The following is a 16,776-nucleotide window of genomic DNA, read 5'->3' on the forward strand; positions in this document are numbered from 1 at the left end:
GGCTGTGGGATGGAGCCCCACATGATATTGTGCTCTGCACTCAGCAGGGAATCTGCTTAAGATTCTCTCTGCCCCTCCCCCATCCTCTCTCTCTCAAAGAAATAAATAAATCTTAAAAAAATTATTTTTAAGTAATCTCTACACCTAACATGGGGCTCGAACTCACAACCCTGTGATTAAAAGTAGCACATGCTACTGACTGAGCCAGCCAAGCACCCTTTGTTTCTTTGCCCTATTATTCTCTATGAGTTGTCTTCATCAGAATGGTGGAATGGAAGAGGTGGTTCATAGTCACCTCCCTGCTCCTCCAGTAGGAGGGGCATCAGGAAGGGAAGCCCATGCCCAGGAGATGGCTCATCACTCACTCACACCCCATGACAGATGTGGCCCATTTTCCTTTCAAAGAGGCCACAGTCTTTGGGAAATACCTCTGTGGAAGAAAGAGTCAACATTCTATGCCACAAATTCCAAATAGGAGTACTTTTCTGAAGACATTGTTAGTGAACTGTCCATTTCCAGCCATTCTATTTTTTTTTAAGATTTTATTTATTCATGAGAAACAGAGAGAGAGAGGCAGAGACATAGGCAGAGGGAGAAGCAGGCTCCTTGTGGAGAGCCTGATGCTGGACTCGATCCCAGGATCCTGGGATCATGACCTGAGCCAAAGGCAGACACTCACCCGCTGAGCCACCCAGGCGTCCCCTCCAGACATTTTAAATAGAAGATATCATTGACCTGATATAAATCGGAGACAAAGAAATAACTGTTCATCCCAGCACCTGTGAGTTGTGCATTGAGTCATCACTTTCACATTTCCTCCAGGGTGGTGACTACAGTAGGCTCTCTGTAGACATGATATGAATATGTGGATGAATAAATGAAGAAAGAATGAGTGAAAAATAAGGGGATCCCTGGGTGGCACAGCGGTTTGGCGCCTGCCTTTGGCCCAGGGCGCGATCCTGGAGACCCGGGATCGAATCCCACGTCGGGCTCCCGGTGCATGGAGCCTGCTTCTCCCTCTGCCTGTGTCTCTGCCCCTCTCTCTCTCACTGTGTGCCTATCATAAATAAATTTAAAAATAAAAAAAAAAAAGAAAAATGAACTGGCGAGCTTCTGCTTCTGAGTTAGCTGAGCTATGGGGGATATCTTCTGTGTAACAGTAATATCTGGATATGACATTTTTTAGCACTTGAAATACACTTAATACTGGGGCCCCTAGGTGGCTCCATCAGTTGAGCATCTGCTTCTTGGCTCAGGTCCTGATCTCTGAGTAATGAGATCATCCCTCATGGGGAGTCTGTTTGGGATTCTCTCTCCCTCACCTCTGTCCCTCTCCCTGCTCTCCCTCTCTCTGTCTGTCTCTGTCTCTCTCTCTCATTCATATAAACAAATAAATATAAATAAATACATGCATAAATAAATAAATATTTAATACTAAAAATTCCTTTTGCATATTCAACCTTTCTGCAATGATACAGGATGCTGCTATGTCTCAAATCATCAACCACCAGCCTATTAGACAGCAAATAAACAGCCAATTGATTAAATATGTGGCCAAACTACTACATTCATGGGACTAAATTCAACTGGACTCCTAAACTCACTGGACTTTTATTTTTAATAGATCCCTGATGTAGTTTTTCACTTGTTATCTGGCCCTCACAAAGGCATTCTGGTAACTTGAACTTTCTGGCTTTGGATTCTAGGAAAATGAAAAGTTTTCGATGTTTCTTTCCAAAGCTTATAATCTATAGCTCCCTCTCTTTTTTTAAGAGAAGAGGTTGGTATAATGCCACCAGCTTACACTTTGGCCCCAGAAAAACCTTGTTTTCTGTCCCAGCTCTGCCACTCTGTATGTGACCTTAAGGAAATGTGGTTTAGCCTCATTTAGCCTAAGTCTTTTCATCTGTAAAGTGGGGAGACGATCTTCTTAGAATTGTGGCAAGGAATAAACGTAATGTAGCTCTCAGAAAGTGATCTTGAGGCAAATATGCAAGTAAGCATATTTTTATAATGGCATATCCATCATATCTGTCTGGGCCATATGTGTCTAATTCAGACAGGTAAAGCAGAGCCCCCCTGAATGTTTAAAGCCCAATACTTTGCATGCAAGAGCACATTGGAGTGCAAGGCCCCCCAAAAAACATGTTCTTCAGTTCCAGTAGGTGAATCTCTAATGCTTAGAGATCTGTCGCTTCTTTGACTTCTGCCACTTATGCATTTTTCCGGTTCCACCAGTACACAATTGGGTATAGTTTTCTTCTCTGAAAATAGAATGAGTTTAGGAGGGTCTCATGTTCATTTTGACATATGCTGAATCTGTAACTGAAAAAACAGAAAAACGTGGCAAGATAGTCCTCAGATATCACCAGAAAGACCCTGAGCTGTGCTCTCCTGATCCCTTCCATGAAATCCACTCAAAAGACCTCCTTATCTTGGACTCTTGGACGTGACCCTCCTCTGGTATTTGCTGAGACAGCCAAGACTGGGCAGGGCTGGGAACCAAGTCACTGAGTCCCGGCCCTGCCAATGACAGTTCTGTCAGGATGATAGAAACAAAAATCATCCAAAATTCGCAGTATCAGGTAAAAGAAAGATAGCAAGTGCTCTTAACATCATTTGGAGTATTGTGTTTAACAAGCTGTAGTATTGTGATTTGTAATAACACATATGTATTTGGCCTTCCTTTATTCCTGCTACAGAGTTCCCTAAATTCCTGGAATTACCTAAGTGATGAGAGTGATACCTATGTCCTCTGTTACATTAATGAGGTGACTTTTGGTCCCCACCTAAGGAGGAGGGGTGGTCATCAGCAGAAGCAATCATGCAATTGAAGGGTTGGAAATTTCAACCCCACCACCAACCTCTGGGGAGGGCAGAGGGGCTGGAGGTCGTGTTCCATTGCCAATGGCCCAGGATTTAATCAGTCACACCTATGTAATGAAGCCTCCCTGAAAAACCCCAAAGGACAGGGTTCTGAAAGCTTCCTGTTGGTTAACACTTGGGGATTGGGGAAAGGCGTGCTCAGAGAGAACAGGGAAGCTCTCCGCCCTTTCCTGACACCTTGCCCTGTGCATCTCTTCCATCTGTCTGCTCCTGAATTATATTCTTTCATAATTAACTGGTCATCTAGTCATTAAAATGTCTCTCCGAGTTCTGTGAGCCGCTCTAGCACATTAATTAAACCCAAGGAGGAGGTCATGAGAAACTCTGATTTTTTTAAAAGATTTTATTTATTTATTTATGAGAGACACACAGAGAGAGAGGCAGAGACATAGGCAGAGGGAGAAGCAGGCTCCTGGGTGGGGAGCCCAATGTGGGACTCGATCCCAGGACCTCAGGATCACGACCTGAGCCAAAGGCAGACGCTCAACCACTGAGCCACCCAGGTGCCCCCAGGAATCTCTGATCCATAACTGGTAGGTTAGAAGTACAGGTAACAATCTGGCCTTGAGACTAGTGTCAAGTCCAAGTACAGTATTGTTGGCAAAGCCTATTACCACAGGCAGAAGCACAGGGCAGGAGGATCTGGGTTGTGCCACATCTGGGAGGGAGGTAACAGTCTTACAGTCTTGCAGGACTACGCCCTTGACTTGGGGGATCTGATGCTGTCACTGGGTAAATAGTGTCAGGATGGAGCCGAACTGTAGGGCCCTTTGCATTAGTCCATTTCCTCCATCCAGGAGTATGGAGTCCTCAGCAGCCATCCTGAAGGATAGAAAGGATGGAAGGAAGGATGGAAGTTTCCATTCCAACTAGAAGATGGAAGCCACTTTCTATGGATGGAGAACCAGAAGGACAAAAGGAGCCTGGGCCCAGGATGACTCTATAGATCCCTTCCACCAGCCTGGGACTGCCCACTGCTGGATACTTGCATGAGAACAAACCCTTATGAATGTAAGATGCTGTAGTTAGGCCCTCTCCCTCTGCCTGCTGCTCCTCCTACTTGTGTGCATGCTCTTTCTCTGTCAAATAAATAAACAGGGATGCCAGAATGGCTCAGCAGTTAAGCATCTGCCTTTGACTCAGGGTGTGATCCCAGGGTCGAGGGATCGAGTCCTGCATCAGACTTCCTGTGAGGAGCCTGCTTCTCCCTCTGCCTGTGTGTCTCTCGTGAATACATAAATAAAATCTTTATTTAAAAAAAAAAGGAAAAAAATGGGCAGCCCTGGTGGAGCAGCGGTTTAGCACTGCCTTTGGCCCGGGGCCTGATCCTGGAGACCCGGGATCAAGTCCCACATCGGGCTCCCTGCATGGAGCCTGCTTCTCCCTCTGCCTGTATCTCTGCCCCTCGATCTCTCTGTCTCTATGAATAAATAAAATAAAAAGAAAAAAGAAAAAAGGAAATGGCCCAGGATTTAATCAGTCACACCTATGTTTAAAGACATAATAAGTTTAAAGAACTTATTAAACTCAACTTATTAAACTCAAAATCCTTTAAAAAGAAAAAGAAAGAAAGAAAGAAAGAAAGAAAGAAAGAGAGAGAGAGAGAGAAAGAAAGAAAGAAAGAAAGAAAGAAAGAAAGAAAGAAAGAAAGAAAGAACGAACGAACTGTTATGGAGGAAGAACATGGTCTTAGCACAAGCAGTTGGGATTTAAGTATTTTAAATAAGGGGATCCCTGGGTGGCGCAGCGGTTTGGTGCCTGCCTTTGGTCCAGGGCGGGATCCTGGAGACCCAGGATCGAATCCCACGTCGGGCTCCCGGTGCATGGAGCCTGCTTCTCCCTCTGCCTGTGTCTCTGCCTCTCTCTCTCTCTCTCTGTGTGACTATCATAAATGAATAAAAAAAAAAAAAAGTATTTTAAATAAGGAAATGTAAGTAGATCTCAAAGACTTAAAAAAATTTTTTTGAGTATAGCTGACACTAAAGATCTTTTCTTTAAAGATTTACTTATTTATTTTTAGTGAGACAGAGAAAGAGAGTGGGGGTGGGGCAGATGGAGAGAATCTCAAGCAGACTTCCTGCTGAGCACAGAGCCCGACATGGGGCTCAATCTCATGACCCTAAGATCATGACCTGAGCCAAAACCAAGAGTTGAATGCTTCACCAACAACCACTAGGCACCCCTAAAGATCTTTTTGTGTGTCAATGCAAACTTCTACTTCAATAAAACTTGGAGCCATGTCTCCTTAGAGCATAATCCATAAAGAGGGAAATCAAGTAGAGACCTGGTGACTAACATAATGGAAGGGAAGAAGCAGAAACCTGAAGGCTGTTAAAGAACAAAATACTGAAGGACTCTTGTTAGAGCACAGTAAGGCTGACTCTACTCAGGGCAGGGAGAGAAGTGGCGCTCAGCTCTGAATACAGCGTGGGCAAGTGAGAATTCACAGTCAAGCAGCAGAGTGGGAGTCAGTGGATGGAACATGACCAGGAAGAAAGATCAGGAACAAGGTGGGTTCTGATTAAGCTGACCTACCAGGATCCTTGCTGAAGACAGGCCAGGCTGTCAGCATCACTGGAGGGATAGTGGAGGATGAGGAACCCAATCAGATATCGAGGTGGTTGGTACCAAGCAGGGAGGTTCTGGTGAAAGTGACTTAGCAGGATTCTTCCTAAAACTGTATTTTTACAAGGAAGTGCCTAGAGGGACCTCAGACCAGGTACAGGAGCCTGACTGAAGTCTGGTCGAGCAAACAAACCCCATCCGGCCTGCAAAGGGAACATGGATGAGAAGCCACCTCTTACCTCAAGATTGCTAGAACTCATACAGCAATTCTGCAACGTGGCAAGATAAAAAATCAATGCCCAGAAATCAGTGGCATTTCTATACACTAACAATGAGACTGAAGAAAGAGAAATTAAGGAGTCAATCACATTTACAATTGCACCCAAAAGCATAAGATACCTAGGAATAAACCTAACCAAAGAGGCAAAGATCTATACCCTAAAAACAGAACACTCCTAAAAGAAATTGAGGAAGACACAAAGAGATGGAAAAATATTCCATGCTTATGGATTGGAAGAATTAATATTGTGAAAATATCTATGCTACCCAGGGCAATTTACACATTCAATGCAATCCCTATCAAAATACCATGGACTTTCTTCAGAGAGTTGGAACAAATCATCCTAAGATTTGTATGGAATCAGAAAAGACCCTGAATAGCCAGGGGAATATTGAAAAAGAAAACCAGATCCGGGGGCATCACAATGCTGGATTTCAAGCTGTACTACAAAGCTGTGGTCATCAAGACAATGTGGTACTGGCACAAAAACAGACACATAGATCAATGGAACAGAATAGAGAGCCCAGAAATGGGTCCTGGTCAACTAATATTCTACAAACCAGGAAAGAATATCCATTGGAAAAAAGACAGCCTCTTCAATAAATGATGTTGGGAAAATGGGACAGCCACATGCAGAAGAATGAAACTAGACCCTTCTCTTACACCAGACACAAAGATAAACTCAAAATGGATGAAAGATCTAAATGTGAGACAAGAATTCATCAAAATCCTAGAGGAGAACACAGGCAACACCCTTTTTGAACTTGGCCACAGCAACTTCTTTCAAGATACATCTATGAAACTAAGGGAAACAAAAGCAAAAAATGAACTATGGGACTTAATCAAGATAAAAAGCTTCTGCACAGCAAAGGAAACAGTCAACAAAACTAAAAGACAACCTACAGGGTAGCCCTGGTGGCGCAGCGGTTTAGCGCCGCCTGCAGCCCGGGGTGTGATCCTGGAGACCCGGGATCGAGTCCCACGTCAGGCTTCCCGCATGGAGCCTGCTTCTCCCTCTGCCTGTGTCTCTGCCTCTCTCTCGCTCTCTCTGAATGAATAAATAAATAAATAAAAACCTAAAAAATTAAAAAAAAAAAAAAAAGACAACCTACAGAATGGGAGAAGATATTTGCAAATGACCTATCAGATAAAGGGCTAGTATCCAAGATCTATAAAGAACTTATTAAACTCAACAGCAAAGAAACAAACAATCCAATCATGAAATGGGCAGAAGACATGAACAGAAATCTCGCCAAAGAAAACCTACACGTGGCCAAGAAGCACATGAGAAAATGCTCCGCATCACTGGCCATCAGGGAAATACAAATCAAAACCACAATGAGATCCCACCTCACACCAGTGAGAATGGGGAAAATTAACAAGACAGGAAACAACAAATGTTGGAGAGGATGCGGAGAAAGGGGAACCCTCTTGCACTGTTGATGGGAATGTGAACTGGTGCAGCCACTCTGGAAAACTGTGTGGAGGTTCCTCAAAGAGTTAAAAATAGAGATACCCTATGACCCAGCAATCGCACTACTGAGGATTTACCCCAAAGATACAGATGCAGTGAAACGGCAGGACACCTGCACCCGAACGTTCATAGCAGCAATGTCCACAACAGCCAAACTGTGGAAGGATCCTCAATGTCTTTTCAACAGATGAATGGATAAAGAAGATGTGGTCTGTGTATACAATGGAATATTACTCAGCCATTAGAAATGACAAATACCCTCCATTTGCTTCAACGTGGATGGAACTGGAGGGTAAATCAATCAGAGAAGGACAACCATCATATGGTTTTACTCATACGGGGAATATAGGAAATAGTGGATTATAGGGGAAAGGAGGGGAACTGAGTGGGAAGAATTAGGGAGACAAACCATGAGAGACTCCTAACTCTGGGAAATGAACAAGGGGTAGTGGAAGGGAAGGCAGGCGGGGGGATAGGGTGACTAGGTGACAGGCATTGAGAGGGGCACTTGATGGGATGAGCACTGGGTGTTATACTATACGTTGGCAAATCGAACTCATTAAAAAAAAAATATATATATATATATATATATATATATATATATATATATATATATATATATATAAAGAGAGAGAAGCCAGCTCTTTAGCCCCACAGAAACTTGGAAGAGCTCAGTGATTGGAAGTAGCAGGCACACCATGGGGGATAGGCTGCAAGTAGAGGGATGCGAGGGTCTGTATAAGCACCAGACCCCCACTACAGAGCCAGGAACTTCCCTGGCCTTTACTCAGGAGAGTGGAGGTTTGTGCTTGGAGATACTCACGGGGGCAGCCAGAGGACAGAGCACTGGACTATATGAAATCTGGGTTCTGACCAAATACCCCAAGCCCCTCCCCCACCCAGCTCCCAGAATTCCTACTGTCAGGCATCTACCTGCAGGGGGCAGAGACAGAACTTCTTCTGGGATAAATGATTGCCAGATGCTGACATTTCAGGTCTTCCCAATAAAAGTGGAGCCTGCTGACAGATTGGGACATCTGTCATGGTATTTGCCTACCCAGCATTTTGTGGACATCTTCCTCTAGGAAGGACAGAGGACAGAGAACTTCCTCACACATCTCTAGTATGGGAACCAGAAACTCACTTTCCCAGCTTCCTTTGCAGTGAGGGCCCAGACACGTGGGCCCTCAACTATCAGTTGAGTTTCACTACACAAAACAGAGTTAGAGGTGAGTGATGAGAAGCAGGCCACTCCAGGAAGCCATTCTGGGGCTTGCCCCCCAGCACCACATGTTCCCACGGTGCCTGGACTTGGCAGTGATCAAGCACCATACCTGGAGTGCCATTCTTGGCCCAAATGTCTCTAACCAGGCTTCCCTGACCCTCTTTCCAATCCTGGGAGTTCTCCCGTGTCCTTTCCAAAGTTCCTTTTCCACACGAACCGCTCTAGTTCTCTGGCATGTTGCAAAGAACCCTGCCAGCCAGGCCATCCCCGGTAGAAAGCTGGCCTTACTTACCCTGATCATAAGGGCTCTCCCACAGATGCAAATGGTTCTTAAATCCAGACCTGTCCAGGAAGAGGGGGTTTTACACAAATACTTCCAACCTGACAGAGAGCAAAACAAACAGCAGAAGGGAACTTCTGGCACAACGCAAAAGAGAGTAAAATGTATTAGAATATTTTCAGCAATGAGAAGGTAATGTTCATCAGTGAATGAGATGCCATTAAAAAAAGAACCGAGAGGGCAGCCCAAGTGGCTCAGTGGTTTAGCACTGCCTTCCGCCCAGGGTGTGATCCTGGGGACCCAGATCGGGTCACACATTGGGGTCCCTGCATGGAGCCTGCTTCTCTCTCTGCCTGCCTGTGTCTCTGCTCCCCCACCCTCTGTCTCTCACGAATAAATAAATAAAATCTTAAAAAAAAAAAAAAAAAGAATGAAGAGGGGCGCATCAAGCTCCAAGCTGGGCATGGAATCTGCTTGAGATTCTCTCTCTCCTCCCTCTGCCCCTCTGCCAACCCCTCATCCCTAACTTGAGCATTCTCTATCCAAAAAAAAAAAAAAAAAAAAAAAGAACTGAAAACAAGAAAGAGCTCTTGAAATTAAAGATGTAGCCAATATAAAAAATTCAATTAAAAAGTTGGATTATATGGATCCCCGGGTGGCTCAGCGGTTTAGCGCCTGTCTTTGGCCCAGGGCATGATCCCAGAGTCCCAGGATCAAGTCCCACATCAGGATCCCTGCATGGAGCCTGCTTCTGCCTCTGCCTGTGTCTCTGCCTCTCTCTCTCTCTCTCATGAATAAATAAATAAAATATTAAAAAAAAAAAGTTGGATTATAGAAGACCTGTATTTTCTGGTTTTATTATCTGCTCCCTGGGTAAAAGGTAAAACAGCATAAGTCACTGTTTGTATAGTGCCCAAAAACACAGAACAATGCCTGGCACAGGGTAGGGGCTCAGGACATATTTGTTAACTGTATAGATGAATGGTCCTCTCCAAAAAAAGTAGAGCAAAACAGAGATGAAGAGTAGTTAAGAAAATTACAAAATAATGAAAAACAGGTCTGAAATGTCTATTAGGATTTTCAGACAAGGAGAATAACAACAACAAAAAAGACAGGGAAGAGGGGTATCTGGGTGTCTCAGTCAGTTAAGTGCCTGCCTTCGGTTCAGGTCATGATCCCAAGGTCCTGGGATCAAGTCCCATACCAGGCTCCCTGCTCAGTGGGGAGCCTGCTTCTCCCTCTCCCTGCCACTCCACCTACCTGTGCTGTCAAACAAATATATAAAATCTTAAAAAAAAGGGGGGGGGGAGAAATTGCTAAAAATAATAAAATCCCCCAGAACTGAATAAGAGTCTCTAGAAATTCAGAGTCCACTAAGTGATCAGCCAAATGAAAAAGAGCCACATGGGGGCACCTGGGTGGCTTAGTGGATTAAATGTCTGACTCTTGGTTTTGGCTGAGGTCATGATCTCCTGGGTCATGGGACTGAGCCCTGCCCTGGGCTCAGTGTTCTGAGTCTACTTGGATATTCTCTCCCTCTGCCTTTCCCTGCTTGTACTCTCTCTCTGTAAAATGAGTAAATAAATCTTTAAAAAAATATAAAGAGCTACACAAGATGCATCATTGAGATTTCAGAATAGTAAAGAGAGAGTCCCAAGGCTCCAGGAAGGAAAAAATAGGTCACAAAGGATTGGGACTCTTACCTACAATATTGGGATGGCTATAATACAGTGGATCAATGCTTTCAAAATTTGGAGGAAAAAATGTTATCCAATTTGGAATTCTATACCCAGGCCAATTAGTAATCAAGTGTGAAAATAGAATAAAAACATTTTCAGGTATGAAAAATGTCTCCACAAAATTATGTACATCTTCACAAAATGAAGAGCATGCTGTGGGTGAAGGCAGTGATTCCAGCTGTGGGGTTTGATGAAGCTAGGGGACAAGTGGTAATGCTGGATGGATACAGATCTCCGGTTCAGGGGAGTTTGGTCTAGGCTGATATGAGAGGCACATGAGGCTAGATCCAGCTAACACACCCAGACAATCCCAGGAAAATCTAAGCCAATGTCCCCTCAGGGGGGTTGGCGGAGGCACAAGAACATGGATTCCGGGTAAACTGACTGCCAGGTGAAGGTGGAAGCTCTTTATCCCAGGTGTCACCTATTACTAGCTCTCACCTGCCAAACACCCCAAGTCCTCGTTCTTGTGTTTCTGAGTTGGGAATGTTTCCCGTGAGGTTTATGCTGCAGTTCCCACCTCTCCATGCTTCGGATTCTCTCCCTTCTGTCACCTTCCTTGCTTCTTGCTATGTTTGCTGCCGATCATGGTGGTCCACTGGGGCACTCACCCTATAGGTAGTGACCCATTCTTGACCTCTGATATTCCTGGGAAGGGGCTCTCTGCTGCTGGCATCTGAAGCTGTTACTTCCTGGAATCTTTTGCCATTTAGGTTGACTGCACCAAAACACTGCTCAGGCCCCCCACATGGTAGAACCAACACCAAGAAGGAATCAAGGCAAAGGTTTAAAAGTAAAGCTCTGTAGCAGGAAGCTAGAAATGCTGGATTCCTGTTCTACCAGGCATCCCTATTCCTCACAGGGTCCCAAATAGCTAGGAAGCAGCATTACCCAAATGAGAAACGAATGCCACCTTTAAAATTTTTTTAAAACAGAGAGAGACTGGGGCGTGGTGTGTTGGGGGGGAGCAATAGGAGAGAGAGAACCCCAAGCAGGCTCCATGGCAAAGGCCTCACTCTACTATTGCAGAAAGTGGGGTTGGAGGGGAGAGAGGCTGGCGTGTAATGAGAGCCAATAAGGCAGACAAGAGCCCGCGCAGGCCGAGCGAGTGGCCGCCTGCCTTCCCATTCCGGTGCCAGGCTCTCTTAGGACCTCAACACACTCAGCTGTAATTCTGAGCTGTCCATATACATCTCTGATAAACACCCCTTTCTGACTTAAGCTCACTTACATGGGTTTGTTACTTGCAACCGTAAGAGCCAGTGGAGATCAGTGCAGCAATCTAGGACACGACCCGCGTAGTCTTGACTTTGTATCCCCTGTACCCTGTGTCTAGAATACTGGTAGCCACAGTTGGGGTGGATTCCAACCCTCCTGAAGGAATGAGGAGTACCTATATGGATCCTAATAAAAAGGTCAAGTCTATTTATTTTTTAAAGTCTATTTATTCATGAGAGACACAGAGAGGCAAAGGCACAGGTAGAGAGAAATGCAGTCTCCCTGAGGGGAACCTGATGTGGGACTCAATCCCAGGACCCCAGGATCATGCCCTAAGCCAAAGGCAGTTGCTCAACCACTGAGCCACCCAGGTGTCTCAGGCCAAGTCTATTTAATTCAGGAGTTATAAAAACTAATTTATAACATACTTACCAAATACCCAATCGTACCAAAGGGCTGCTATAAATCCCAGACTGAAGGTGGGAGATTTGCTGAATGCAACCTTCAAGGGGCCACTAAAGCCCTATCTGCCAACAACATGAAAGAAATATAAAGTTACATGAAACAGTTTCAGAAAACTGAGCTTATGGAAGCTCCATGTGAAATTTCACTTCTACCTTTCACTCTTGTGAGAGACACCTCTTAAATATGCAAGTTTGCTTTTCCTCAAGGAAAGATTTATTGCATAATACTAGTGATTTTGTTTTACAGCAAAATTAAATTATACAGATCCACTTTTCACAAACATAAACTGGAAATCAAAGCATCCATCAAATGTAGATGCTGAACAAAAGTCCTGGTTTTCAGCATTCAGCAGTTTTTCCCTTTTTTTTAAGATTTTTTTTTTTTTTTTTTTTTAAGATTCTTTATTTATTTATGAGAGTGCACAGAGAGGAGAGAGAGAGAGGCAGAAACGCAGGCAGAGGGAGAAGCAGGCTCCATGCACCGGGAGCCCGATGTGGGACTCGATCCCGGGTCTCCAGGATCGCGCCCTGGGCCAAGGGCAGGCGCCAAACCGCTGCGCCACCCAGGGATCCCTTAAGATTTTATTTATTTATTCATGAGAGATATTTATTCATGAGAGACACGAGAGAGAGAGAGAGAGAGAGAGAGAGAGGGAGAGGGAGAGGCAGAGACACAGGCAGAGGGAGAGCAGGCTCCATGCAGGGAGCCCGATGTTGGACTTGATCCTGGGTGTCCAGGATCACGCCCTGGGCTGAAGGCAGGCGCTAAACTGCTGAGCCACCCAGGCATCCTCAGCATTCAGCAGTTAATCATGATTCTGGTCCGGAGCCACCTGTCCATGATTTTAAGAAGTTGAGGATCCTGTCAGTGACTGGAACAAAATCTTCTTTATACGTCACAATTGTTTCCATGTAAAACCCTTTTGGGGGCTCAAGCATTTCATTTCTTGACACATCCTTTTGCTCTACTTCATCACCTTTAGAAAAAAATGGAAGACATGAATTATTAACTTTTTAAACTTAAGACAGCAGTCCTTAAAATTATTAGTCAAGTCTAAGAAATAAAATAAACTGAGATAAGAATTACCCCCCCACCCCCCGTCAAGTTCCTGACACCATTTTCTCTCCATAAAAAAGAAAAATAAAGAACTATGGTGCGACCGCTACTACAGACACTGCAATGTTTCAAAGCTCACTACTGGACACACGGACTTTCAGGCCACTGATAATCTTCATCACTCAATGTAATCTTCAGCATGGTTTTTACAGAACAGCTTTCCCAAGATGTACGTATCCTACAACCAACTCGTCTGAAATGTACCCCTGAATGGCTTTTGGTATATTCGGATCCGTGCAACCGCAGTTCCAGTATATTTTCTTCTTTTCTTTTCTTTTCTTTTCTTTTCTTTTCTTTCTTTCTTTCTTTCTTTCTTTTCTTTCTTTCTTTTCTTTCTTTCTTTTCTTTCTTTCTTTCTTTGTTTCTTTTTTTTCTTTCTTTTCTTTCTTCTTTTCTTCTTCTTCTTTTTCTTTTTTTTCTTTTTTAAAGATTTTATCTATTTATTCATGAGAGACACAGAGAGAGAGGCAGAGACACAGGCAGAGGGAGAAGCAGGCTCCCTGCAGGGAGCCCGATGCGGACTGGATCCCGCTGGATCCCAGGACCCCAGGATCACGACCTGAGACAAAGGCAGACGCCTGACCACTGAGCCACCAGGCGCCCCAGTTCTAGGAAACCTTCATCCACACACAAAGTCCATACCCTCCAGCAAGTGCGGCCCCGGCCGGAACGCGCTCCCGGTCCGCGGATGTCCTCTCCGCCGCGTGCAGGGCAGGACGCAAGGCTCCCGGACGCGCGGAGCCGCTCCAACCGCCTGCTCGCCAACCGCGACGCGGACGGACGTGGCCGCGGCAGCACCTCCTTACATAAATCTCCGTCCAGGGTCTGACCTTCCCTCTGGAATCTTACACAGATTCTCCAAATGCACGGACAGGCAGGAGGACTTAAAGGGAGTTCCAGGCAGACTCAATTACAGCGAACTGCTCCCAGCAGCAGTTCCCACTAGTTTTGCAGAATAAACCCGAGGCTTGCACCGCAGCGAGGCCGCCTCTGTGACCGCCCCTCGGGACAACCCCGCGGAAGGCCGCCGGAGGGTCGTACCTGGGGGCTTGCTCTTCTTCCGGCCTAAATAAATCAAGGAGCCCAACGTGGTCCAGGCTCCCACCGCGTAGAGCCCGGACATCCGCCGGTACCAAGAGGAGGCCTGGTCCGCGCGCATCACCCGGCTCGCGGAAGGACGCCAGCCCAGCGGAAGGAGGTCCAGGGCGGGGGCGGGACTTCCGGCCGGCCCCCGGCCGCCGCCCCCAATGGAGAGCCGACTCCGGGAAGCCGCTTCCTGCTCCGGCCCGGGTGCATCCTGGGGCGTGTAGTCCCGAAAGTCGCGCCCGGGACGGGACCTCTTAAAAGGTGTGGGATTCGGAGGGTTTCCGTGCTGAGCCGGGTACCCACAGACTCGCATACCACGTGACGCAGGGACCAGATGACAGTGTCTCTGAGCAAACTTCTCGCGTAGAAAATTGTAACACCTGCCTTACGCAGGATCCAGATGGTATTCGTAACGATTAAGTCCACCCCTCCTGCAGCTCTCAGGCGAGAATGACTGGCTCCCCGCGCACTGGCTCCCCCCGCAGCTCTTCCCCATTTTCCTTCTGGAACCCATTCCGGGTGAGCCGTGGGTCCCCCCTGGTCGGAGGTAATTTCTCCACCAGGGTCTGGGTCCAGTTCTTTACCGCCTCCTCGGGGGAGGGGAACATCATTACACCCAACTCTACCAACACCTCGAAAACGGAACATCTTCAACTCTGCGCACCTTCAACTTTTTTCTTAACCACACGTTTCTGAAGTCAAAGCATAATCTACCCCTACCCCAACAGACCGAACAGCTTTAGGGCAAAAGCGACGTGCTTGGCACAGCGTGGAGATTCGGTCAATTGCCATATCCAGTAGCTACGGTTCAGCCATAATCAATTTGATTTCTAAAGCATTTGACACCATTGACCCCACCTGCTCCTTTCATGGCTTCAAAAACATAATTTTCTTCGGTATCTCCGTATCCTTCGGGGCTCTTTCCACTTCTCCCACCCTTCAGAAATTGTGCCATACACAAGAAATTAACTCTAGATGGTTCATAGGCTTAAATGTAAAAGCTAAAACTACAAACCTAGAAGAAAACAGGAGAAAATTTGCCACCTTGGGATGGGTACGATTTTTTTAGAATACAGACAGCATGAACCATAAAACAAATACTGGTAAGTTGGACTTTTTCAAAATTAAAACTTTTGCTTTTCAAAAGTCACAGTTAAGAGGAAAAAAGACACAAAATTAAATATTTAAATACCTATATTTGACCAAGACCTCGTATCCAGAATATAAAAGGACAACTTACAAGTCAATCATAAAAAGACAATCTTACTGGGACGCCTGGGTGGCTCAGCGGTTGAGCGTTTGCCTTCCAGCTCAGGGCGTGATCCCGGAGTCCCCGGATCGAGTACCGCATCTGGCTCCCTCATGGAGCCTACTTCTCTCTCTGCCTTTCTCTCTGTGTGTCTCTAATGAATAAATAAAATATTTAGGGACGCCTGGGTGGCTCAGGGTTGAACGTCTGCCTTTGACTCAGGGCATGATCCTGGACTGCCGGGATGGGTCCGCATCCGGCTCCCTGAGGGGAGCCTGCTTCCCCCTCTGCCTGTATCTCAGCCTCTCTCTGTCTCATGAATAAATAAAACCTTTAAAAAATAAATAAAATCTTAAAAAAAAAGACTACCTTACTAAAAATCAGGCAACAAATATGAACAAACTCTTACCAAAGAAGTTATACAAATGGCCAATAAGCACAGGAACATCATTACGTATCACAGAAATGCAAATAAAACCACAAGACACCATTTACACACCTATTAGAATGACTAAAATTTACATCAAGAATACCAAGAGTTTTAAGGATTTGAACAAATCAGACCTCCTACTGGTGGGAGCATAGAGTGCCACGATGTCTTTCCAATACTGCCAGTTTCTTAAAAATTTGAACATACACCTACCATACTACTTAGATATTCCATTCCTAGTTATTTATCCAAACGAAATGAAAATGTATCCACAGACATGTAGATGGATGTTCACAGAGCTTTAATCATGAGAGCCAAAAAAGGAAACAACCCAAATCACCATCATCTAGTGACTGGAAAAACAGAATGTGGTATACCACTCAGCAATAAAGAGGAATTACTGATACATGCAGCTACATGGTGAATCTCAAATGGATTATGCTACGTGAAAAAAAGCCAGATACAGGGCAGCCCGGGTGGCTCAGAGGTTTAGCGCCACCTTCAGCTCAGGGTGTGATCCTGGAGCCCCGGAATTGAGTCCGTGCATGGGGACTTCGGGCTCCCTGCATGGAGCTTGTTTCTCCCTCTGCCTATGTCTCTGCCTCTGTGTGTGTGTGTCTCTCATGAATAAATAAGTAAAATCTTAAAAAAAAAAAAATGCCAGATACAAATGAAACTATACAAAAGTCTAGGAACAAACTTACCTATAGTGAGACAAAGCTGACCAGTAGTTGCCTACTAAGGAAACCTTTGGGGGGTGATG

The 16,776-nt window shown here is 45.4% G+C and overlaps 1 protein-coding gene across 7 annotated transcripts; it reads right to left on the reverse strand.

Annotated features, from left to right (window-relative positions):
- Window positions 1–1,445: 1,445 nt before the first annotated feature.
- On the reverse strand, window positions 1,446–14,492 carry SMIM26 (small integral membrane protein 26). 7 transcript variants are annotated; one of them, XR_004808951.2, is made up of 4 exons: window positions 14,290–14,492; window positions 12,100–13,108; window positions 8,723–8,847; window positions 1,446–2,325 (listed from the first exon to the last, which is right to left on the reverse strand). XR_004808951.2 is itself a non-coding variant. In XM_035705716.2 (2 exons), exons 1-2 carry the CDS (start codon window positions 14,405–14,407, stop codon window positions 12,942–12,944), a joined length of 285 nt encoding a protein of 94 aa, XP_035561609.1. In that variant the 5' UTR covers window positions 14,408–14,492; the 3' UTR covers window positions 12,323–12,941. The 7 variants fall into 7 exon arrangements, 1 of the variants encoding a protein (XP_035561609.1); XR_003144850.3 differs by having other exon boundaries at window positions 1,447–2,325; window positions 8,723–8,811; XR_007405435.1 differs by having other exon boundaries at window positions 1,449–2,325; window positions 8,723–8,772.
- Between the last annotated feature and the right edge of the window lie 2,284 nt (window positions 14,493–16,776).

The sequence above is a fragment of the Canis lupus genome, chromosome 24 (genome assembly GCF_003254725.2).
Source record: "Canis lupus dingo isolate Sandy chromosome 24, ASM325472v2, whole genome shotgun sequence".
Lineage (NCBI taxonomy): Eukaryota > Metazoa > Chordata > Mammalia > Carnivora > Canidae > Canis > Canis lupus.